The following is a 24,664-nucleotide window of genomic DNA, read 5'->3' on the forward strand; positions in this document are numbered from 1 at the left end:
GTCAGTAGAAATATTTCTTGAGCAAATCCTATTAGACTTATTAGTGTGTAGTAATATGTTGTCTTTGTCTTAGCCAGTTAAAATCATATTTGTGACTTTTTTCTTTCCTGCCTTTCTGTAGTAGGATGGTTACAATTCTGTTAGTAGTATAGTTATTATGATGATGTGCCACCTTGCCAAGTTTATATTTGGATGTATGAATGTGTGCACTGTGTATAGTGTACATGTGTGCCTGAGTTCTATTATGTTAAAGATTGATATTCAGATATAAAATCTAAACTTCAGATAACATGAACATAAGTCAAGTACCAAAGCAGCTCCTTAGATAGCTCCTATGAAAATAACTTTTAGAAAGGATGATGGTAGAGTTCAAACAGGAATTACTTGACTTTAAGGTCTGAAAACAGGTATTTTGAAGATTGATTCATGATTAATATGTCCGTAGAAGTCTGCAATGTGTATCCTTTCCTAAAATCCAGAGGTTACAAATCACAATTACATTGAAATACCCATTCTTTTGTGTTTTTTTATTTTTTTGAGGTAGGGTCTCACTCTAGCCCAGGCTGACCTGGAATTCACTATGGAGTCTCAGGGTGGCCTCGAACTCACAGCAATCCTCCTACTTCTACCTCCTGAGTGCTGGGATTAAAGGCATGTGCCACCATGCCTGGCTCAATAACCATTCTTAAAAAAATATAGTCACTTCATTATAAAATGTTAATGGGGGCATTAGTATATAACATTCATTATGTGAACATTTTTATAGAATATGTTCAAAACTGAACAATTTAATTATGGCACTGGCATACTATGGAGTATTATGCCAACATTTAAAATTACCAGGTAGATTCAATTTAAATAAATATTTAGTACATTTTCAAATGTTTAAACATTTACTGATATGGAGAATTTCATAATGAATTGATGATGGTGGATATTTAAGTAATTGGAGATATAGTTTTAGAAATCTGTTTCTAAGTGTAGGTATGAACCTTCATAAGCTTTTCTATCCCTCAAAAATTTCTATGAGATCATATGTGTGTGTGTGTGTGTGTGTGTGTGTGTGTGTGTATTTGGTGTGTGGAGTGTGAGTATAGTATGTTTTATGGTATGTGTATATGTGTATATATGGTGTATGCATGTGTGTTTGCAGATATGTGGGTCCCATATATATGCATGCAGAGGCCAGAGAGTAACATCAAGTGTCTTCTGTTGTTCTTCCACTTAGTGCCTAGGGACAGAGTATCTCACAGAACCTGCAGCTGTGACAGACTGGGTCGTCAGTGAGCCCCAGCTACATTCTGATCCCAACCCTGACAGGACTGAGGATGTATGGCCATACCCAGCTTTTTAAGTAGGTGCTGGAGATCAAACTCTGATGGTCTCAGGGCCTCTTAGGCTCTCATGCCTGCATGGCAAGTTCTCGTACATGCTGAGCCATTTCCCCAGCCTCACAGAATTTTATGCTTCAAAAGATATTTTATTTATTGCTGTTTATTCTGGGTCTTCAAAGTTGACATGCCCAAATTCTAATATGTATATAACTAAGTAGTTCACTCTTTCATTCCTTAACTATCACAATTTGAAAGAGAATAGGGTTATCTTCACTTAAGCTATCATTCTGCCCAACAATTTTTTTGTAGATGAGAGTTAAATATGAAACTTTGTTTCTAGGGGTTAATTGTCTCAATAATCAAAGAGAAAAATAGGTCTTAAATAAATCCATGTGCATATTGAAGTCATTGTTAAGAATGTATTCATTATTCTTGAGATCTCTATGGAATTCATGCCTTTTAAGACTTTCTCATTGCTTTTTAATACAATTAATTTATTTGAGAGAGAGGAGAGAGAATGAGCAGGACAGAGCCTCCAATCACTGCAATTGAACTCCAGATACATGCACTACCTTGTGCATCTGGCTTATGTGGGTACTGGGGAATTGAACCTGGGTCCTTACACTTCAGAGGCAGATAGCATAACTAATAAGCCATCTCTATAGCCTCTCACTGCTTTTTGAAAAGTATCAAATGTCCTAAGTCTTCCTTCCCTTTGTGTCCCCATTATACTCTCTTTGCTTATTACTTTATATATATCCACTTGTTTCTCTATTCAAACCGGTAGGATACCTCATTCCTCTTACTTTTGGCATTGAATGCTTTTCTGCTATGTCTCATAAAAATCTGTAGATCCCTAAAATGGAAAATCTTTCTAGCTAACAACTTATAGAACAAACATGGCTTAATTTTTGTATAGCTCAGGGAGATCAATAAGTCAATTGCCTGCCCCCAAATTGACTGAATTTTCTATTATTGCCTAGATCCCTTAAGACTTTTATACTTAATCCCATACATATTGAAACTCAAACACATGCATAGATTTATAATTACATGGAGAACTGTTATCAAACATCAGTTTATCTGATCTATTTTAAAAATAAAATGCATTCATTAGAGAAGACATAATTTTGAATAATGGCTATTGATTCTTAGAGAACTGACTTTCGGTAGATATTGTGTTCTTTCTCTATTATGTAACATTTTCAAAGATCTTGTGGCTAACTTTTGTTTACTCACACATTTTAATGTATATAATTGACTCTGAATGCAATTCCTGGAAAGTTCTAAGGGGACCATGTGCTATATTTATAATTTACCTGGAGTGGCAAAACATACCACTAAATGTTCAAGAGAAATTAATATAATTTTATTATGCAGAAGTGTATCATTTCAATCAAAATAGTAGTCAAGTTTTTTGGAATCTTTATAGGAGCTCTTAAGATAATTGGTACTACCTGGAAATCATTTTATAAGAAGAAAATAATTTTTCATTTCTATGAGGATAAATGGATGAATATAGCTTCGGGTATATATTTAAGTACTTTATGAAGAGTATTGAAACTTTTATAAACTTTATAGAGGAAAAAGTTTTAATTATGGCTGCTAAGCATAGACAAAATTTATGGAATTAAATAAGTTCCCCTTCCTATTGACCTACAACTAACTAAAAGCTAGAGAAATGGAGACATAAAAATAATGAGTATCATATGTGGTCCAGGGTGCATCACTGTAGAAACTCCAATAATGCACTTGATAAAGAGGAATTTCTGCAATAATTTCTTGCAGGTGTGTACATATCTCTATTCTTGTACATCTGTATTCTTGGGTGTATAACATCCATCCTATGAATATTCATTATAGAATGAATTCAGAGATTGAGCTATTTAATTATGGTATTGACATAAGATAGTATTATGCCAACATTTAAAATTACCAGACCAATTCAATTTAAATAAATATTTAGTACATTTTAAATGTTTAAATATCTATTTACATGGAGAATTCCATAGTGTATATATGATGGTTGATATTTAAGTAACTGGAGATCAAAACAAAGAATGTGAAGAGAAGATGTCACTGGTTTGTATAATATTTTCCTTCCTCCATTGTTGCATTTTACAAGATTTATGAATTGGTAATTTTACAAAAATTTTTACTTCACTTGTTTATTTTTATTTGTGTTTGTATATATGTATGAATGTATGTAGTGTGTATGCATGGGCAGGTATATGTCACAGTGCACATGTAGAGGCCAAAGGACAATCTCTAAGTTTGTACTCTTCTACGTTCTTTGAGACAGGTCCTCTTGCCACTACAAATGAACACCTACCTGGCTCTCTTTGGATTATCATGATTCTGCCTCCTGTTTTACTAGTCATGAGATCACAGATTAATGCACATTTTGTGTCCCACTTTACATGGATGCTGTACAATCAAATTTAGGTTGGTAAGCTTAGCAAGAAAGTAACTTTAACTACATCTCCCTAGCCCTTAGTACTTTTTTTTTTTTTTTTTTTTTGGTGCAGGGCCTCACTCTAGCCTAGCCTGACCTGGAACTCACACTGTAGTCCAGCCTTGCCTCAAATTTGCAGTGATTTTCTTTCATCAGCCTCCCAAGTGCTGACATTTTAGGCATGAGCCACTATTCCCATCTGTAATTTAGTTTAAAAAAAATAATAATAATGTATAACAAATTCTATTGAACAATATTTGGTGAATCTTGCAATTGTATCTTTCTAAGTACATGTGCAAAGATGTGTATTTTCCTTAAGTGTACTTACCTTTGGTAAAGAAGCTCTGGATCCTGAGCTCTGAGTGGTCATTGTTAGCACAGTGGTTATGCCCAAAGCTACCCTGGCTGGCGCTGCATCCATGTTAATCCAGAATGAAACCCAAGATAGAATCACGATCAGGAGACTGGGAATGTACATCTGGATCAGGTAGTATCCCATTTGTCTTTCCAGATGGAATCGCACTTCTATACATGTAAACTTTCCTAGTTGGTCATAAAATAAATGCAACAACAAATAAAAGTCAGTATTTGTCATGTCATCAAATCTTACAATTTGACTTTCATAATCGTTTTTGTCATAAATTTTTCCATTCATGAAAGGAGACCCTAAATAGCATATTCAAGTTGCATTTAGACTTTTCATAAATCCCAAATCAATGTAATGAGAGAGGGAACTCTTTCAGGACATAGTATGTATCTGATTTTTTTTTTTAAGACTTTAAAAAATCTTTTATTATTATTATTATTAACAACATATTTCTTTTTTTTTTTTTAAATTTTTATTAACTTTTTCCATGATTATAAAATATATCCCCTGGTAATTCCCACCCTCCCCACCCCCACACTTTCCCGTTTGAAATTCCATCCTCAATCATATTACCTCCCCATTACAATCATTGTAATTACATATATACAATATCAACCTATTAAGTATCCTCCTCCCTTCCTTTCTCCACCCTTTATGTCTCCTTTTCAACTTACTGGCCTCTGCTACTAAGTATTTTCATTCTCACACAGAAGCCCAGTCATCTGTAGCTTGTATCTGATTTTTTGTATTTGAATAACATTCATACTTGTTGAGCCCTGAAAGATTTTTTTTTTTTCCCTCACTTGATCCTAACAATTGTTCTGAGTTAGGTAGGCAATTGTGTGTTTACTACTTAAAGGTCATTGTCACTCATTGTGTTTGGTGCGTTTATGTATTTGTTTAATTGAATAAGATTTATTTCAAAGACCTGTATATTTACTTTGGAGTAAGTTCTAAGGGATACATACAATTGAGGATGAATGGTTGCATAAATATAGTACAAACAAAAGGAAAATATTTATTATTGTATACTAATAACTTTTAACATAAACACACTATAACAAGTAAGTTATGTTTGCTGTATATATTTATGCCTTAGATTCTCTACTAGTTATATCTTTATGGCAGATTTGTAAATAATACTTTAGCTAAACTTTAAATTGGTATTTCTGCTTATTTCCTGTTTCTGCTGTTTTACCACTACTGCTATGCTATTATTTTTAAAATCATGATTCTCTAAGTCATTTAATTCTGTGTTTTATTCTCTGTTATTATTTCAAGAAGGATGGAGTCAGAGAGAAGAGTATATGTATTATCCTATTTAAGTAATGTTCTCTGATCCAACCATGAAAGAAAGATATCATACAGCATAGATATAAAAATTGCTACTGTATGTATCCTAGGATAAGGCTCAATGCAGTGCTATTAGAGAGACTTGACCCACACGTGATGGCACAGTGTCATAAGTGTGTGGCCTCTAGATGGAAGATGGAAATGATTCCAGAACTCAAAAATCTCCACAACAGCTCAGAGGCTCTTGGAAATGGACAGTCCACATTTAATCATAAACTTGTGGGCAAGCATACATGCATGGTTGTCTTGCCAACTTATCAAATACATAAAAAAATGTTTAAAGATTTCTGGAATATATAAAATATTTAGATGTTAAAACAGTATTCAAGATTAAGATTTAAATTTTCATTAAATATAACAAAATGAAATGGAGCATGAGTGACTGAAACACTTTCATCAAATCAATGGTAAGTAACTAAATGACAAATTAATGAACAATTTTACTGATCATTTGTATAAATTTTATCAGTTTCATGTGATTCTCAAGGGAAAAAAGCAATCTTTCACTGAATTTTTATTTAAAACATTCTTGTCAATATTGCCAGGAAGAAAAAAAAGAAGATATGCAAATATACATGATTATGTGTGTCTGTATAAGTGTCTGTGTACTATGTCTGTGTTTATGTGTATTTTCTGAAGAGAAAAATTAACACTTTAGACAAAAGCTCATTCAGAATCACAAGGAAAGCATACCAAACATGTGAGGAGAGGAGGAAGGATTTAGAGTAATTAGCAGGAAACAGGTCATAGAACCTTGAAACATATGCCAATAAAACTTTTTTTTTACTGGTTTTTTTTTTTTTTTTTTTCATTTTTCGAGGTAGGGTCTCACTGTAGCCCAGGCTGACCTGGAATTCACTATGGAGTCTCAGGGTGGCCTCGAACTCATGGCAATCCTCCTACCTCTGCCTCCCGAGTGCTGGGATTAAAGGCAATAAAACTTTTGAACAGGGCTGGAGAGATGGCTTAGTGGTTAAGCACTTGCCTGCAAAGCCTAAGGACCTTGGTTCAAGGCTCAATTCCCCAGGACCCACCTTAGCCATATACACAAGGGGGCGCATGTGTCTGGAGTTCGTTTGCAGTGGCTGGGCGCTCATTCTTTCTCTCCTTCTCTCTGTCTGTCACTCTCAAATAAATAAATTAAAATAAACAAATAAATTTTCAAAAAACTTTTGAACAGTGAAAATGAAAATCAACCTAACACTTGAGCTTATGCAATTAATTTGTATGTGAAATAATTATTAATTTTAATATATTTTGCTTTTTAGGAGGGAAAGGTATTTCTGATTGTAACTTTTATATAACTTAGTCTTTTATCTTCATATGCAGTTTTGAATTTGCAAAGAAAATTACATGGCATCTTAGCCTACTATAAGAAAATAATCAGAAGAGGAATCCTGTGCACTGTTGCAATGAAATGGGGCTTTTAGCAGATATGTGACTGAGGACATTACCATTTATAATTTTGGGTTTGCATTCATCTCTTTTACTATACAAATGTGAGGCATCTAGGTCTTCTGAGGAAAAAAAAAATCATTATTTGTAGAAAGTATTCAAAATGTGAGTTATTTTCACCTAAGCTGTAATAGACTGTTAAATAACTCTAAGCTTTCAAATGGGCTTTATGTAAAGAAGGGTCTTAAGACCCTGTATGATCAAAATTTATCCTAATGTGATATTTACAGCTTCACCTCATCTCAATGTAGCATCTGTGAAAGTGACTTTATTTAGAAAATTGTGGTTGCCCTACTCCAATATCACTGGTGTCCTGAAAAGGAAAGGGAAATTTATACACAGACACACAGTCCATGGGGAGAATAGCATGTACTATGGAGACAAAGACTTGAAGTGATGCATCTATAAGCCAACAAGTACTGAAAGTTAATAAAAATAGGAAAATAAGATAAGAAATAATCATTTTCATGAAACTTACAGGGGAAGCATGGTTTTGCTGATGCCTAAGTTTTTACACATCAAGCAGACTTTCAGTCCTGTAAGAGTATACATTTCTTCTGTTTCAATCCTATGAGTCTGTGATCACTTGTGATGATAGTCCTAGGAAACTAACATACTACCACACCTCAAATCTAGAGACCTTTTTGGATATTCCTAAAAGGAGTTTACCAATATAGTTGACTATGGAGAAATGACAAGGACATTGCTTAAGACTTGACTGCTCTTTATCTTTGTGTTGAGATGCTAACCTTGAGCTGCCTAATCAGTTTGATAACACCTCTCTCTGGATGGAAAATTATAGTGATGTCTTAATCAAATAGTGCAAGTTAGTTAAAGAGATAGAGTCTCGCAACTTTGTAGTGTGAAAACTCAGATAATTCTGGAAAATGTTGAGTCTAAGATGAGTCATAAGTTACTGAAGTGAAATGATAAGAGTAACTGTGGACAGAGGTCACATACTCATGATCTGAGAGAGATGCTCCATGCTGGGATAGTTTGTTTAATGACATTTTTAGGAATTAGTTAGACATTTAGAGTAGGTATTGCAAGACTAGGTCATACTGGTTTAGAGAAGTGAATAAATTTTATGTGTATACGTATATCACATCCTGTTTCTTAATCCTTGGTGTTGTTATGATATCTTCTTTTAAAATATTTTTATTTGACAGAATGGGCATGCCAAGACCTCTAGTCAGTACAAACAAACTCCAGACATATGTGCCACCTTGTGCATCTGGCTTATGTGGGTCCTGGGAAATAGAACCTGAGTCCTTAGGCTTTATAGGCAAGTCCTTTAACCATTAAGCAATCTCTCCAGCCCCATTATTTCTGATAAGTCCATTCAGAGACAGAAGGTCCTGTGCCAATTTGCACAGTAGATTCCTTAATAAAAAATTTTCTTTCGACACAGGAAAATATGGCTAAAGGGAAAGGTTTAGGCAAAGGAAGCTGTTTTTTAACATAATGCAGTCTTCAAACAATTTTTTTTTGTTAGCACTTACAGTCTTAACGTGTAAGAGCTACATTTCATGTCTCACATAGAAATTGAAGGAACATTTTGAAAACGTCATTATTACCTAAGTGTTAGATTTCATAAAGAATAGTTAAAAATAACTAAGAATAAATATTAAAAAGAATATTTCAGTATGACAAGCATTTCTTTGGTCTCACACAAATTATATGACAGGACACAGTGAGTGAAAAAATTCTTGTTCCAACAGCAACATAATCTATTCCATAACTAGGAAAAACATTGTAGGGTACATACTTAAAGCTATTAACCTATCATTATAGTTAGGAAATATTTATATATCTCTGTACAAAATTACAAATCATAAGCATAAATAAAACTCATGCCTACCTGTATTATAATGTTTAGTACAATATCGTAAATCTTTTTCTTCTTTCAATAGAAACTGAGGCAAAGTGAGTCCTTCTGCCACTTGGACGGGTGCTTCATCTTGCCATTCAAAAATGAGATCATTCATTGTGTACCCAACTAGACAAAACATTAGAAATATGTTTACAACTAAAAAGAAAGATAAAAGAAAAAAACACCCACTTGCCACAATCAGATGAACAGACTTGGTTCCATTAACCAAAAGTCTAACAACAAATGAAAAGAAAAAATACAATATGGTAGCAAGAAACCTTGAGAGGCATATACATGCGTTCTTTTCTTTGCCTTAGAATGAGAAGCTACTAGATTAATTCGGAAATTTTCATTTTTGGTTCTCTTCCATTCATTTCCTTTCTCTTACCTCATGCTCATTTCTTTAGGATTTCTTACCAACAAATAATCACAAATTGGAAAATGAGAAACTAAATATCTGAAAGGGAAGTACTACTGCTGGATGTCTTTCTGGATTTAGTTACATTAACTTGTAGTATCTGGTTCTGTGTTCCAAGTCCCCACATGAACAAAATGGTATTAAAAATTAAAGTGTGTCCTATATGTAGGAAAATAAGAGCAAAAAGAAAATGCACATGGAATAGGTTGCAGAAGAAATTCTTATACACACTATCAGTGAATTCAGTACAGATGCTTACTAATAAGTAGTACAAAAATTCAGCAGCTTTTAGTAAGCTAAATATCATTTTCCTATATGGGGCAGATTTTTAGCTTTTTGCTCTCTGAGTAAGAAGGTTTGGAAATTTATGTTTGAAAGTTGCTGTAGATGAGTCAGCAGTGAGGGTGGGGCTGGTTTGCTCTTGTTCTGATCAGTTAGTTCATGTAGTTAAAATAGAGAAAGCATGATGGGGACCTGGAACTAAGTCAAGTGGTCAAAGGAAGCAAATGTACTAGGTCTCTGGAGCTGCAAGCGGCATCTACCTCACATTACCCAGAAAGAAGCTTGGTTTGTCAGGAGAGTATATAAGGTGTTAGAAACACTGATGTGGATAAATTTGACAGAACAGAGCAGTGGATAGGGAAGGATTACCACTCTCTCTCCAACTTCTTCAACATACCTGGAAAAGCCTTTCATAAAGAGCTAAGACTGATCTAGCTGTGGTAGTAGTGATTTGACCACACAGATTTGATGCTTGGGCACACCAGTACTACTCCACAGGCAAGGTGGTAGTAGTAGCATGAGCATCAGTGGTCAGATCTGTGTAGAATGTCTAAGATTCTACTGCCAAAACACAACACTGTTACCATCTGGGATGCTCATTATGGAGTAAGAACTTTACAAAATAAATGGAGTTGGAGTTTGCAAAGCCATCCACCCTAAAGGAAGATATGCCAGAATTGCTTTTCTAGAGCAGACATGATAACTCAAAGGACTCTAAATTATACTACATAAAGCAAGAACTTAGTACTTGAGTTACTTGTACTAGAACACTTTGTATTGAACCTTGAAATTAATAATTATTTGATTGATAATAGAGGGTTTTACTTTTATTCATAAACTTTTTCTTATGTTCAGTATTAATATTATTTTAACTAGAGAGAAAACAGACACAGATTTCTTGATAATCTAAAGATATTAAAATGAACACCAGTTTGCCAGCACCAATTTGCATCAGCTGTAAGGTAAGACATATTTATTATTCTTCCTAAATATAATCATAGAAGACAAAATATCTGAGATTTTTTTTCCCCAATATAGATGCAGAAATAGAAAGATCAGCCAAAACCTCCTTCTGGTTTGACATATGGAAGTATTCACAATATTCTGTAAGGAATTACCTCTGTTTAATTCTAAAGACAAGCTCTAATACAAGTTAGAGAAACATACATAACTTGTGTATATGTTAATTAATAATTTACATTGAATGATTTAGGAATCAATATTTTATAATACTATTCACTTACTTATAGTCCACAAAAAAATTAATTTTTAAAGCAGGAGGAAAATAATGATATAGCCATGTCTAGGCAGGATTTTCTTCAGAGTCATTCACTGTTATTTTAGGAAACATAATGCCATTATTGCTTCGAGAAACCTGTAAGAAAAACTTTAATCTGTTCTCTTATGCACAGTTTAAAGTATTTTAACATTTTTGTGTTTTTGGATAATGGATCTTTCTAGGTGCTTGAAAAAATTAGGGAGAACAGATTTGCTAGTGAAATCAAGGCAGTAAGTTTAATCACCTTGTACTATAAGTCTTTCAATGAAAAATAATTGATTCAGGAAACAAAGAAAGAAATTAACTTTAACTTTAGCCAACAACATCATTGGGTAACTGTGGTGACACTTGCAAATGAATAGCTTAAACTTGTTTTTCATCCAGTATTTATTTAGCACCAACTGTGGGTAGAGGCATGCTATCTTATTGGAATTTGACTTTGAAAATAAGGAAAGACCTCCATGTGAAGAATGAGAGAAGATGGGATTTGGGGAGATGGCTCTTCAGTTAAAGACACTAGCTTATAAAACCTGCTGGTTGTGATTTGGTTCTCCAATCCCATGGAAAGCTAGATAGACAAAGGGGACATGTATTTGGCATTCATTTGCAGTTGCAAGAGAACCTGGCATGCCCATTCTCTCCCTCCCTCCCTCTCTCTCTCTCTCTCTCCCTCTCTCCCTCTCTCTCTCTCTTTCACTCAATAGCTCTCTCCCTCTTGTGTTTTGAATGTAAATGGCCCCATAGACTCAGATATTTTTAATTAAGATTAAGCTTCCTACTTAAGTCTTTAGTAGGCAGAGCCCTGCTAGAGGTGAGGCCCTGGGGGCAGATCTTGAGTCCAGCCACTACTAGGTTTGTCTAGAGCCAGTCTGGCTGTTGGTGCTTTCTCCTGTTGTTCTTTCTCTCTCTCTCGCTTTCTCTCTCCAGATGATGAAATGATCTAACTTCTTCCGCCATCATGGAGCTTCTCCTGGAATCTGCAAACCTGGAACAAACCATTTACTCCCATAATCTACTTCTAGTTGGATAGCTGTCCTAGCAACAAGAAGGTAACTGCAACATCCCTTCTCTTTCAAATAAGTAAATGAAAATACATAAAAAAAAAAAAGAGAAGATAAAGAACTTCTGGGCAAAAGAAACAGCAAATTTATCTGAAACTTAAAACTCCCCAAGGATTATAATAGGAATTAGTAATCACATCAGACATCTGCAGTCAACTAGCTTAAGGGAACAGATAAAAGGAACTGATAAATTAATGTAAGCCTGTAGTATTGATGTACTCTTCTACCCTGCTGCAGAATGCCGTGCCTTTAGCCTTGGCTCTAAACTTTATTAGCCTCCATTAAAGATGGAGGATAATAAAATTTATGGTCTGTTCTGTTGGCCACCACTGTGTTTTGATGTTTTCATTTATTGCCATATCAACAATGAGACAATTTCAGCCATGCCCTTTCAGGAGTCATTATCTCCATTGAATTAGTTTTCAGTCTTTGTACTGAAATCTTTTTACCTCCCTAGTGACAGGACATTGAAGTTCTTTTATTATAAACTCCATCAGCTGAGAATTGAAATTACCAGCAATGTGTATATGAGTATAAGTAAACCATCTGGATCACCTCCAGGTAATAAAGGAGCCCTAAAACAAAACAAATCACAGCAAAAAAAAAAAAAAAAAAAAAAAAAAAAAAAAAAGAGAGAGAGAGAGAGAGAGAACAATACAGAAAATGTTAGTTTAGGTTATGTCTATCTATCTGTGGAACGACTTCCTGAGCTTCCTACTTACCTTTCTTCATCTTATGCCACACTGAAATGTTTGTTTATTTTATGCTGAAGTTGACTCAGGCCACCCAGTAAGGAGATTCCCTCTCAGAATACCAGGCAAGAAACCTAACACAGTCACTTCTTTTTCTCAAGTCTCTAACATTTTTGGAAACCTTTGCCATTCTGTCGCAGTCTCTCTAACTCTACTGACCATCACACAGATGGAGGGATTCCTATGTCTCCAAAAATATAACCAAAGACTCCTTTCCATCCTTGTCTTCTTCTCAACACTTCTTATTAGCATTAGAAGAACTTCTAGTTTCAATATTATCACTTGGAATTTACCTTTTATTCCATTTGCTGTTTTTACTCTCCTATTATGTTATCTGTTATAGGCTGTTGTCACTTATCTTAAAAGAACTAAGATTAAAAAAACCTGCTGTAGTGGCACATGTGTTTAATGCCAGCACTCTGGAGGCAGAGGTAGGGGGATTGCTGTGAGTTCAAGACCACCCCGAGACTACATAGTGAATTCCAGGTCAGCCTGAGCCAGAGTGAGACCCTGCCTCAAAAAAACAAAAAAAATAAAAAATAAAAAAGGACAAGAAATAAGATAAAAACCTTTTCAACATAATGTATTGAGACAATGGTCTTTTAAAATGATATTGCATCATCTAAATTTGACATGAACAAAATTTTATTCTTACTAGGAAAATGCATGCATAATAATGAACTTTAAAGCAAAATTAAAATTGAAATAATTGGTTTTTTGAAAGGCATAAGAATACAGACTCAGTTTTACAGTTTTGGTAAGAAGACGCATTATTAGTTATGTCCTCTTACCTCCAAAACTAATCTATAATTTCAGTGAAAGTAAATGAAAATCTTAATATGATTTTTTCAACTGGAAATTCATATATATGTACATATGACAATAGAGTTTGAAGAAAATGTATAGACCTGCCTAATAGATGAAAAATTATACAAATAAATTTATAGTGTTTTGGTGACTTTAGGAATGGCAAGTAAATGAATGTTACAGAACAGATATTAGCGTAAAACCTGTGCAAGGAAATTTAAATAAACTTATACTTCAAATCAGCATGAAAAACCTTTTACAAAATGGCTGGAGAGATGGTTCAATGGTTAAAGGCACTTGCTTGTAAAGCCTGACAGCCAGGGTTCAATTCTCCTATTCCCATGTAAAACCTGATGCACAAAATGGTGCATGCATCTGGAGTTCATTTGCAAGAGGCCCTGGCATGGCAATTCTCTCTCTCATAAATAAAAACAAAATAAGTTTTTTTAAAAAGAAAACCATTTAATAAATGATAATGAGAAAAAGTTCTGTTTTCTTGGAAAGAAAACGAGTGACACAAAAATAAAATTTACTGTCTTTAAAATATAGACACATTCTATGCTATTAGTGTTCTGGGTTAAGATGCATGATAACATCCTGGTAATTATATAGATAACAGTTATTTAAAAAATATAGGCTTAAATATAACCATATTTAAGATACTGTGTGGGATATAATGTCAATAATTTATACAAAACAATGAAATTATAGTCTCTTATAAAACTTAGCAAAGGTTTAAATAGAATTTTAGAATAATCATACATACACTATGTTGTGCCAAGACCCCTGACCAGGAGCCAAGAACCCCAGTCACCCAGGAGTCACCCAGAGAACCACCACAGAAGCTGAGACACTCGAATGTAAAATCAGCAGGTTTCTTTATTGCAAGCCTAGGCCTGGGCTCCATCCACACAGTCCGACACAGAAGTAGTGAGGGAAAGAGCCCAGACCCTCAGAGGAGAGGGGTTTATAAGGGAAAGGTTACATCATATTGCGACTTTTAAAATGATTGGTTCTAAGAGGGTGCGCGCGGGAATTTCGGAGAGGATGCGCGTGGAAACTCCAGCCTACTTATCTTAGGTAGTAACTTGTTTGCAGAACTTATCTTTTGCAAGAGGCCAGAGCCTCAGTGGCTATGTATCTCTGGAATGTCCTTGAAGTGGAGGCTTCCCAGGAATCGGGGGTGGGGAAGTGGGGAGGTGGGGGGTCTATAGCTAAGCAAGCATGGATACAGAAGCAAAAATAGCACATGAGTCAGTTCCTCATCTGAGTCAAAATGGCTGTCTGATTTTAAAGGGCAGCACCACTGTCCAGCCACTAAGCAAGGTCACAGAAGCCAGATGCAGCACACTGCTTCTCCTTGGTCTCTCAGTTATACATAAATGCACATAAATATGCATATATACATGTAAATATGAGACATATTTACTTTCATTTGAGAGAGACAGGGAATAAGAGAATATCAGTTAGGAGGCAAACACAAATGGAGAACTCTTGAGAAAGCCTATGAGATAAGGGTAAGAAATGGATTCTGTTGGTTTTTATAAGTTATCATTCACCTTTCTTAATTTTAACACTAGGAATAATTGACACATTTTAAAGACATTCATACAAGTATATTATCACTTTTTAAAATTAAGTAATCTTGAGTATTTAGAAATAGCTTAAGAGACTATACAAAAAAAAGGAACTAAAGAGGGGTTGTATTAATAAGATGTATTTATTTGAATGGAGAGTATGGGCTGAGAATATATTTAAGTCCAAAATGAGTTTAGAGATTTCTTTTTTCTTTTTCTTTTTTTTTTTAATATTTATTTGAGAGCAACAGACACAGAGAGAAAGACAGATAGAGGGAGAGAGAGAGAATGGGCGCGCCAGGGCTTCCAGCCTCTGCAAACGAACTCCAGACGTGTGCGCCCCCTTGTGCATCTGGCTAACGTGGGACCTGGGGAACCGAGCCTTGAACCGGAGTCCTTAGGCTTCATAGGCAAGTGCTTAACTGCTAAGCCATCTCTCCAGCCCGAGTTTAGAGATTTCTTAATGAGTTGTATTTTCACATTTTTTTTTTTTATTTTTTAATTTTTTTCAAGGTAGGGATTCAGTCTAGTCCAGTGTGACCCAGAATTAACTATGTAGTATCAGGGTGTCCTCGAACTCACAGAGATCCTCCTACTTCTGCCTCTCGAGTGCTGGGATTAAAGGCGTGTGCCACCAAACCCGGCATATTTAGATTTTTAAGTAAATCAGAATAGCATTTGGCTCAACTGTCTCCAGCATTATTAGGAGCAGGAGAAAAGCATTTCTAGTTTGGCCTAGTTTGCAAATTCTTCTGCTCTTAATCAGCAGCTGGAATTTAATAAACAAAGGAAAGAGAATGCTCACTCTTGGCACATGCTGATTATTGCTAGGAGAAATATTACTCAAGTCAATTTTATTGACCTGACAAGGAACAACTGTCATGTCAAAATTATTTAGCCCAAAAAATTTAATTTATGATTTGTGCATTTAATTTGAATTCGCTTTTCCATTACTCATGCTATTACATGTGCTATCAGTTAACTGTATTGGTCTGCTAAATTAAGTATCTTTTTATACTAATTATATTTTTGTTGAAATTTTATGGCATAACTGACTTATTATCTTAAAAGTGCTTTGGTTAAGTTTTTCTGTGAAGATTAAAGATACTTTAGCTATCCCCTCTTTCTGTTAGGAAAATAGTTGTATTCCTAAGTAACAGGCACACAAAAACCTGGTCATATTTCTCAAAATTTTACAACTTTGATACTCACTGAATATACAGTTTTTAAAGTTCTTGTGAAAATCTCAATTAAAATAGGAAAAGAATCTGGCCATGAGCCAGTCTATTTTTTAATGAGAAAAAAAGTGTTATGGTTGGTTGGATTTTTTCAGTAGGAAAGGTAATAAGAGACACTGCCAGCCTAGTTCCTTGGAATAAACTGAGTGTGGGATTCCATGTCTACCTCCAGAAGGCTGAAATTACAGATTGACTCAAATTAGTGAAATAATTCATTTCATAGACCCAATATCAAAATGAGCCATTACTGCAAGCCAAATCAGTTTTCTTTTGTCAATATCTTGAAGTTTGTAGAAAAGGCAGAGGCTAGAAAATACATTATAATAATTCAGTGAGGGATTCTGATATCTTATATTTCAGTTTCCCTACTCATTCTGAAAAGCAAAACCTAGAATAAGCCTATAGAGATTTTGTACATGTTATTACTGAGAACACCCACATCTGATTCTTATTTCAGGAAGTATTTAAAGATGTCATAAAATACTATTTAGAATGTAATAAAATTCAAACTTTCATATATTTGCATTGCTTAAAAATCATGAAATAGAATTATAAATGTTTAGTAAAATTGTTATGTAGGGGAAAAATGGCAAAATTTTTTTGTCATTGCAACACATCCATTGAAAGCTAAAGAGAAATAATTAGTATGGTGTGGTGGTTTGATTCAGGTGGCCCCCATAAACTTAGGTGTTCTGAATGCTAAATTCCCAGCTGATAGAGATTTGGTAATTAACACCTCCTGGAGGCAGTGTATTGTTGGGGCATATTATAGCCAGTGTCTCTTTGCCACTGTTTGGTACATTCTCCTATTCCTGTTGTCCACCTGATGCTGGTGAAGGGGTGATGTCCATCCTCTGCTAATGCTGTCATTTTCCCCTGCCATCATGGAGCTTCCCCTCAAGTTTGCAAGCCAAAAATAAACTTTCCCTCCCCACCACAAGCTACTCTTGGTAGAATGGTTTCTGCCAGCAATACAAACCTGACTGCAAGACATGGTAAGAGGCAGATTTCAGACAGTGAAACTGACAGTTCATATAAGTTATTTTTTATTCTCTAATTTTCCATGTAAGTACAGCCACATTGTTCCTCTCAGATGTAATAGTATTTAGAATTACCGTTTTTCTCTTATTATTAAAACTTTAATAGAAAAGAATATTGTAAGGATAAAAGATAGCTGATGATTTTCTTGTAACTAAGGCTTATAATATCATGTATAATTGAAACAAAAGTGACTGTTGTACAAAAAAATATCCAAATATTTAGAGGAAACAATTGCATAAATTTGATTTCACTTCAAATGATCAAGTTACATAGTAAAATCAGTAATGACATGGAAAAAATAAATTAATACCAGTCTTTAATATATTATGAGTACTATATAATGAAATGTTCCTAAATTAGAATGTTAACAAATGTCATGTCCTTTTGATGGAAATATCACATCAAGAAATTTCATTATTAGAAGTGAGCAAGCATTAAATTGCTCTTCACAATTGAACCAGAAGTTCAAACTTACACTCAGTTTATAACATGCTTTCATTATTCTAGAGAATTAATTCATGCTAAATAATAAATATAAGTATTAGTTAATTTATCCAACTGCATTGTAATCTCTATTTTCAGGATAATTGCTGAGCTCTTGTTCATATTTTTCTAATTGCATACTGATTTATATCAGGTAAATTTGAAAACCTAATTTTGTATGTGCAGAAGTTTGGCATGCTTCGAGGTGACAGAAACCTTCATTGGAATTAGGATGAAGATGGAGGTTTAATTACAAATGAACACATTTAACTTCATCCAGAGATTTTTACCATTTTTGTTTTCTGACTACTATCACATATACTTAATTTCTTTCAAAATAACTATGCTGCTAGGTCAGGATGGGCTCCAAAGGTGGAGTCACCAAGGATAGCAGAATGGCAACAGAGAGAGGCATAAGGAAGTACATTATCCACATTCCTCAAGAAACAACCCAGCCATTATCCCTTCCTTGCCTAACAATGCCCCGGGTTATGGTTTCCTGCCCCCTTATCTTGTAAGTCACCAGTCACTGTTCTGCTCTCACACTCCAGCTTTTTCTTTTTGTTATGTTTTTGATTTTCAAGGTAAGAGGTAAGGTCTCCCTCTGGCCCAGGTTGAATTCACTATGTAGTCTCAGGGTGGCCTCAAACTCAGCAATCCTCAGGTTGGCTATGCTCTGCTCTTGAGATTCAGCCCTGGCAGCTCAAGCTTTTCCAGAATAAAAGCTTTCATCTTTGCCTCAGAGTGGTTTGTGTGGTCTTGGTTACTCCCAAACTTTACATATGCCAGAATAATTTTTGATACTACTATTTCAGTTGGAAACAAATAAATTACCATGCCTAGAAATATTGCAACTTTACTGATGGTGTATTTCTATTATATTTATGTATAAAGACATGCTATGGGGCTGGAGAGATGGTTTAGCAGTTAAAGCACTTGCCTGTGAAGGCTAAGGACCCATGGTCAACTCCCCAGATCCCATATAACAATCTGTCTATCTATAAGGATCTGGGAAGATGGCAACCCAAAGGACAGTCACAAACCAAGCAGACACAGTCATGACCATCATGATTCACGGCTTCTGTGTTTGGACCCCCTGGGGAACTCAAGCTCTTCTAAACTCACCTCACCAGTATTAAAATCACTCTTCAGGCACACATTAGCATGCTTTAAAAAAATAGACCATTTTCTATACTCATTTAATCACTTTTTGCTTATTTTCATTTCCTCATTACCTAATATGTTTGATTTACCTCATGATCATCTGATAGATATGTCACATTATTTTTGTTATCTGATTTGATTCCATTTGTTTCTTGATTTTTACCAAATTTCCAGATATGTTCTTAATTTTATCTACTTGATTCATAATCTTGTATATTTAAATAATTATGGACTCCTAGATTTGAGATGACCTTTGCTGTTATAAGTAGCTAACTTGTCTTACAAAACAGACACTGCACATCTGAAACATTAATGGTTATGAATAGTTTCTTAACAAAAGGCTTAAGGATATATTGGTTTTTCCTGGATTCCTTTGCTTATATAGCAGCTGTCAATGCATGGCTTAAGGGGTTATTGTGATTGCATCCTGGGGCCATCTCTAGGGAAACTGCTTACCCAGCCTTTGAAAAAGCCTGCTCAGGAAAGGCCATTTGCTTTAGGTAGGAATTATGAGAGACAAGGGAACTTGGGTTATTTTTGGAATTAACTAAAGAAGGAAGAAAATGGTAATGGCTCTGAGCAGAAAACAATAGCAAATAGCATGATCACAGGGAAAAAAAAAACTACCGTAAAGCTTTAACTTTGATATTGTAAAAGTCTATTGAACTTTATATTTATTAAGATAGCCACTACACATGCAGCCATTCAAGTTCAAAATGACAGATACATAAAATGGCACAAAATTAAAGTTTCACATAGAAAAAAAGCCAAAACAACAAAAGCAGCAACAAAAAATGCTCATATTTTTGTTTCTTTTAGGTCCAATAACTCACTTAAATTTTAATTTGTATATAGAAAGAAAAACTATTTTAAATATTTCTATTCTTACAGACAAATGCTTTTTTTGGGGTGGGGGGAACAATCACAAAGAAATGACAAAAAGAAGAGTAAAAAATGCTTATTCTCCACAATCCACAACATAACTAGTTTCTTGAGAGGGTAAAGAAATCGTTATGTTTGCGCACATTGGAAAATGTAAACTGGTGTCATTGCTTTGAAAACCAATATGCAGGCCCTCAAAAAGTTAAAAATGAACCATTGTGTGATCAGCAACTTTACTTCTGGGCACATTGCAAAAAATGTCAAATACAGTTTTGAAAAGATAATTATATATCCGTGTTCATGGCAGCATTATTCACAGTAGTAGTCAAAACATGGAAATTACACAAGTATCTATGGAAAAGTGAATGAAAAAAGAAAATGTGATATATGTATATATCCCACATATATATAATATAATATAACATAATATTATATAATACAATATATGTATGTATGTATGTATAACTCAGACTTTCAAAGTAAAGAAATTATGAACCATCACAAACTTTGAAGACATATTTAGTGAAATAATCCTGTCACTGAAATATAAATATTGGGCAGGAGAGATCTCTCAGTGTTAAGTGTGCTTCCTGCACAAGCATAAAATCTTGAAAGGGCCTCAAACTATCCAATTTCAGAACTCTAAATCGCATATAAACTACTGGGCATTGCCATATGTGCCTGAAATTCCAGTCACACAAAGGCTCCCAAAAAACAGCATTCTAAGGTGGTAGTAAAAGGAGACTCAGGCTCAAGTAAGAATGGGCAAAGGAGCAATGGAAAGGGACTTTTGGCTTTGGTCATCACAGGTAAGAGCATGTAGGCAAGCACACTGGGTGCAAAAAGGGTGCATTCATGTGCACAGCACACATACACACACACACACACACACACACACACACACACACACACACACGACTGATGATAAATAGGTTTTTTGAGGTAGGGTCTCACTCTAGCTCAGGCTGACCTGGAATTCACTATGTAATCTCAGGGTGGTCTCAAACTTACATTAATCCACCTAGGTTTCTATCTTTTGTGGCTTAAGACTAGTCACCTATAACTCATGTAGGAGCCTAGGGAGACTGCTCAGTGGTTAAAGATGCTTGCTTGCAAAGTCTGCAAGTCCAGGTCAATTCTCCAGCCACCCATGTAAAAAAAGATGGACATTCATTTGCCATGGCAGGGGACTGGTATTTTCCTATCCTTTCTCCACACAAATAAATTAAAAATACAAAATGCTTAAAACTCATGTTGAAATCCAGTTGTCCTTGTATCACTATTGAGAGATGGGCATTTTAAGAGGTGATCAGGTCACTAGAGCAAACTACACCCTCATAATGTTAGGTCAGGACAAAATGGAGTCACAGCAGGAGGGTGACAGAGACATAAGGAAGTAGGTCATCCACATTTCTCATGTCTCTGTCACCCTCCTGCTGTGACTCCATTTTGTCCTGACCTAACATTCCATTTTGCTAATGATAAGAGATGAAGGTTAATTTTTTATGCTGACCATAAGGGCAGTGAGTTCCTATGGGAGAGACTGGATGATGCAGTTAATGGGTCTCTCTTCAGGGCAGGTGACCAATAGGCAGTTTCATAGTGGCTAGAGGTGGCAGAGTGGTGAGATCAGTAGTGCCACTGTAGCATATTGTACCTGAACCTTACACATAGGAAGTCTTATTGCTACTATAGAAGGGACAGGTCAGCCCTCTGTTTTTCCTTGGCCCTTTTGGCCTTGTGTCATGGTAAGAAGATCTTTCTAGATATTGGAACTTTGGTCTTGATCTGTAAGCCAATACATTTCTGCCCTGAAATCTCCCAGCACATATGGTTATGTTTTAGCAGCAAAAAATGAACTAATTTGTGTATTTTACCATAATTAGAAATGCACATTTAAGAAAGAAGGGTTAAATTCTGAAGATCAATATAATCAAGGAAAACATGGTGAGAAGAAGACCTTAGTTGAATCACTACATTAAGTGAAGAGTCTGGAAAAAATATGCAGAGTACACCTAAAGGATCTTGCAGTAACCATGAGTGGCCAGAGCAGTCATTTTAGGATTAAACTTTGAGTTAAATATCATTACATTTGGGCCATATTTACTGCCCTGCATATGTAGGGAAATATCATTCACAGTAAGGAAAAAGTGCATTGTCATAAATTTTGCCAGGATTTTCATGATAACAAACAGAAAATAAAAAAGACATTTTCCTGTCTTACATAGAATTAATGGGACAGAAAGAAAAATGTAAACAGAAAAATTGAATAACTATTTCATCAAATAATGATATGCACTGAGAAGGAAATATGATAGGATAGGAAGTGGTGAGGAGACACAGAAGTAATTATGAAAAAATGGTCAGAAATGGCCTCTCAGAAGGATGCGAAGGTCAAGCTATGTGCAAATCTTCAGGAAACACATTTTAGGCAGGGGAATAGCACAATTTTATCTCACATTTGACTTAAACTAGTATCATATGTAACAGCAAAGTACATTTTAGAAATAAACAGACAAACAACTTTTGACACTGAACATCCAATCAGAACAAAAAACACAAGTGAAAGAATATGTTCCTGATGACTGAAACCATGTTTAATTTTATCTACTTTTAATTTTAAAACACAAACAGGATATTCTATGAGAATTATTTCAAGAATAGAAATAAGAATAAGGAGGACTGGAGAGATGGCTCAGCAATTGAAGGTACTTGCTTCCAGACTGCTGGCCTGGGTTCAATTACAGAGTACCCACATAAAGCCAGATACACAAAGTGGCCAATGTATCTGGAGTTCATTTGCACAGGCAAAAGGCTCTATTGTGCCCATTATCAATCTCTCTCTCTCTCCTTACAAATAAGTAAATAAAACTATTTTTTAAAAAGAAATAAGACTAAGGGGATAAGAACATTCCTTGATGAGAAGAGAAGAGATAGCCTTTTAATCTCAATTTTTTCTGAAGAAAACAAAATCATAGGATATGGGATGTCATAGTTCGAATGTAATAGTATAAATGCATGACTCCAGACTCTTGGGTGTTTTAGTGAAATATAAGTTTGTAACTTGGGCCACCAGTATCCAGGCTGGAGGAGGTGTCACTGAGGGGTAGATCCTAGGGTCCAGGCCTGAGCTGTGTTTTGGGGAGGATCTTGATTCAAGACACCAGGTGTGGAGATAGCAGTGTGAGCTGTGGCAATTTATGCTTGCTTATATTTTCTGGTGTGGGAGTTTGCTTGGTGCAGTTGCTTCTTTCTGCATGTATCTATGGAAGTAAGCACTTTATTCTACCATAGATAGAGTTTTCCCTGATTTGTAAGCTGAAATAAAACTGTTCCTCCCATAAACTGTGTCTAGCCAGATGTTTGTCCCAGCAACGTGGTGCTGACTACAGCAGAAAGATGGTGTGTAGATGAGGTGAGATTGCTGAAGTACATAGACCCTCAGATGGGTGAAAATGAATTGTAGAGAGGAAAGAAAAATATATTCAGCTTTATTTTGTGAATAAGAGATAACAAACTCCAACACTAGATCCATAGATCTCTAAAGTGAATTACACCTTGTAAAACAGGAAGAAGCTAGAATCAGTAGGAACCAAATTTAGCATCCTAAAGGAGCAGCTATGTCATACTATTATTAAATCATGATCTTATTATCCAATAACGTGGGATATTAAATTATACTATAAAAACAGTTTTTAGCAAGATATCTGAGGGATTTCAACATTTTGAAATTTGACCTACAGGCACTTATGATGGCTTAAGCAATCAGAAGTTGATTAAAAAGCACATCCCACCCTCCAAGTGGTAATAAAAGAAGAATATCTCTGATGTATAATTGAGGAGTTTCCCAGTACCTAGTTACTTGGGAGTGGATAAGGGTATGCTGTTCAGTTCTTTGCATGATTAATTGGAAGAAATGTAGTTCATCTGTGGATGATAGACTGACCAAACAAGATGGTACTTAACAGAGAAAGATTAAATATTTGGCTTTCATTAAAGTGGACCAGATGGACACAGAATGTGGGACATAGAACTTAGATGTAGTACTTAACTGACTGTAGATGTAGACTGAGTCCAAAATGCTCTGCAGCTATCTGTAATGTATCAACAATCCTAGGTTTCACAGGATGATTGACATTGTCCCTAAGAGAGGACACATGACTTCACAGGTATTGGTTTAGGCCAATTTTATTTCTATTTTTTATTTTTTTGGTTTTCCAAGATAGGGTCTCACTCCAGTCCAGGCTGACCTGGAATTCATTATGTAGTCTCAGGGTGGCCTCAAACTCGCAACAATCCTCCTACCTCTGCCTCCTGAGTGCTGGGATTAAAGGCATGTGTCACCATGCCAGGCTGGTTTAAGCCAATTTTAATACATGTGAGACAGAAAATGGAGAATAAACAGTCAAAGAAGGAAACGTCAGTCTTTTCACTTAAGAAAGCAAGTACAAACGCTGTATGTTTTGAACTTGAAATATCTTCAGAATACCATTAGTTACAATTTATAAATATTTGGAATTCACCTGATGATTGATGGTTGTATAATGAGTCTATGAGTTTACATCATGAAGTTTCTTCTGTCCAACTTATCGTTGCATGACCTTAGGAAAGTCACTGATCTTTCAAAGGGAAGCAAACCTATTTCATTAACGTGTGGTTAGGATGAAATCAGATACCATATTGAATGGATATAAAACTATTGTGACATCACCATTTTACAAGATTGTACTTGTATTGTGTCTTTATTATATTGCCACCTGTTAAGAATGGCAGATAATAAGAAAAATCTAGTCCACAAATATGTGAACAGAATAGGAGATAATAGTTATCGCTATTAATAAAT

At 35.1% G+C, this 24,664-nt stretch overlaps 1 protein-coding gene across 2 annotated transcripts in view; it reads right to left on the reverse strand.

Annotated features, from left to right (window-relative positions):
* The window catches only part of Glra3 (glycine receptor alpha 3), a 179,748-nt gene that overhangs the window by 20,393 nt on the left and 134,691 nt on the right, over positions 1 to 24,664 (reverse strand). For both annotated transcript variants that reach the window (XM_004657121.2, XM_004657120.2), the window contains exons 6-7: positions 8,826 to 8,963; positions 4,118 to 4,332 (exon numbers count right to left, since the gene is read on the reverse strand). In XM_004657121.2, the coding sequence (XP_004657178.1) occupies positions 4,118 to 4,332; positions 8,826 to 8,963 (353 nt within the window). The remainder of the gene's footprint in view (positions 1 to 4,117; positions 4,333 to 8,825; positions 8,964 to 24,664) is intronic.

Source organism: Jaculus jaculus, chromosome 1, assembly GCF_020740685.1.
Source record: "Jaculus jaculus isolate mJacJac1 chromosome 1, mJacJac1.mat.Y.cur, whole genome shotgun sequence".
NCBI lineage: Eukaryota > Metazoa > Chordata > Mammalia > Rodentia > Dipodidae > Jaculus > Jaculus jaculus.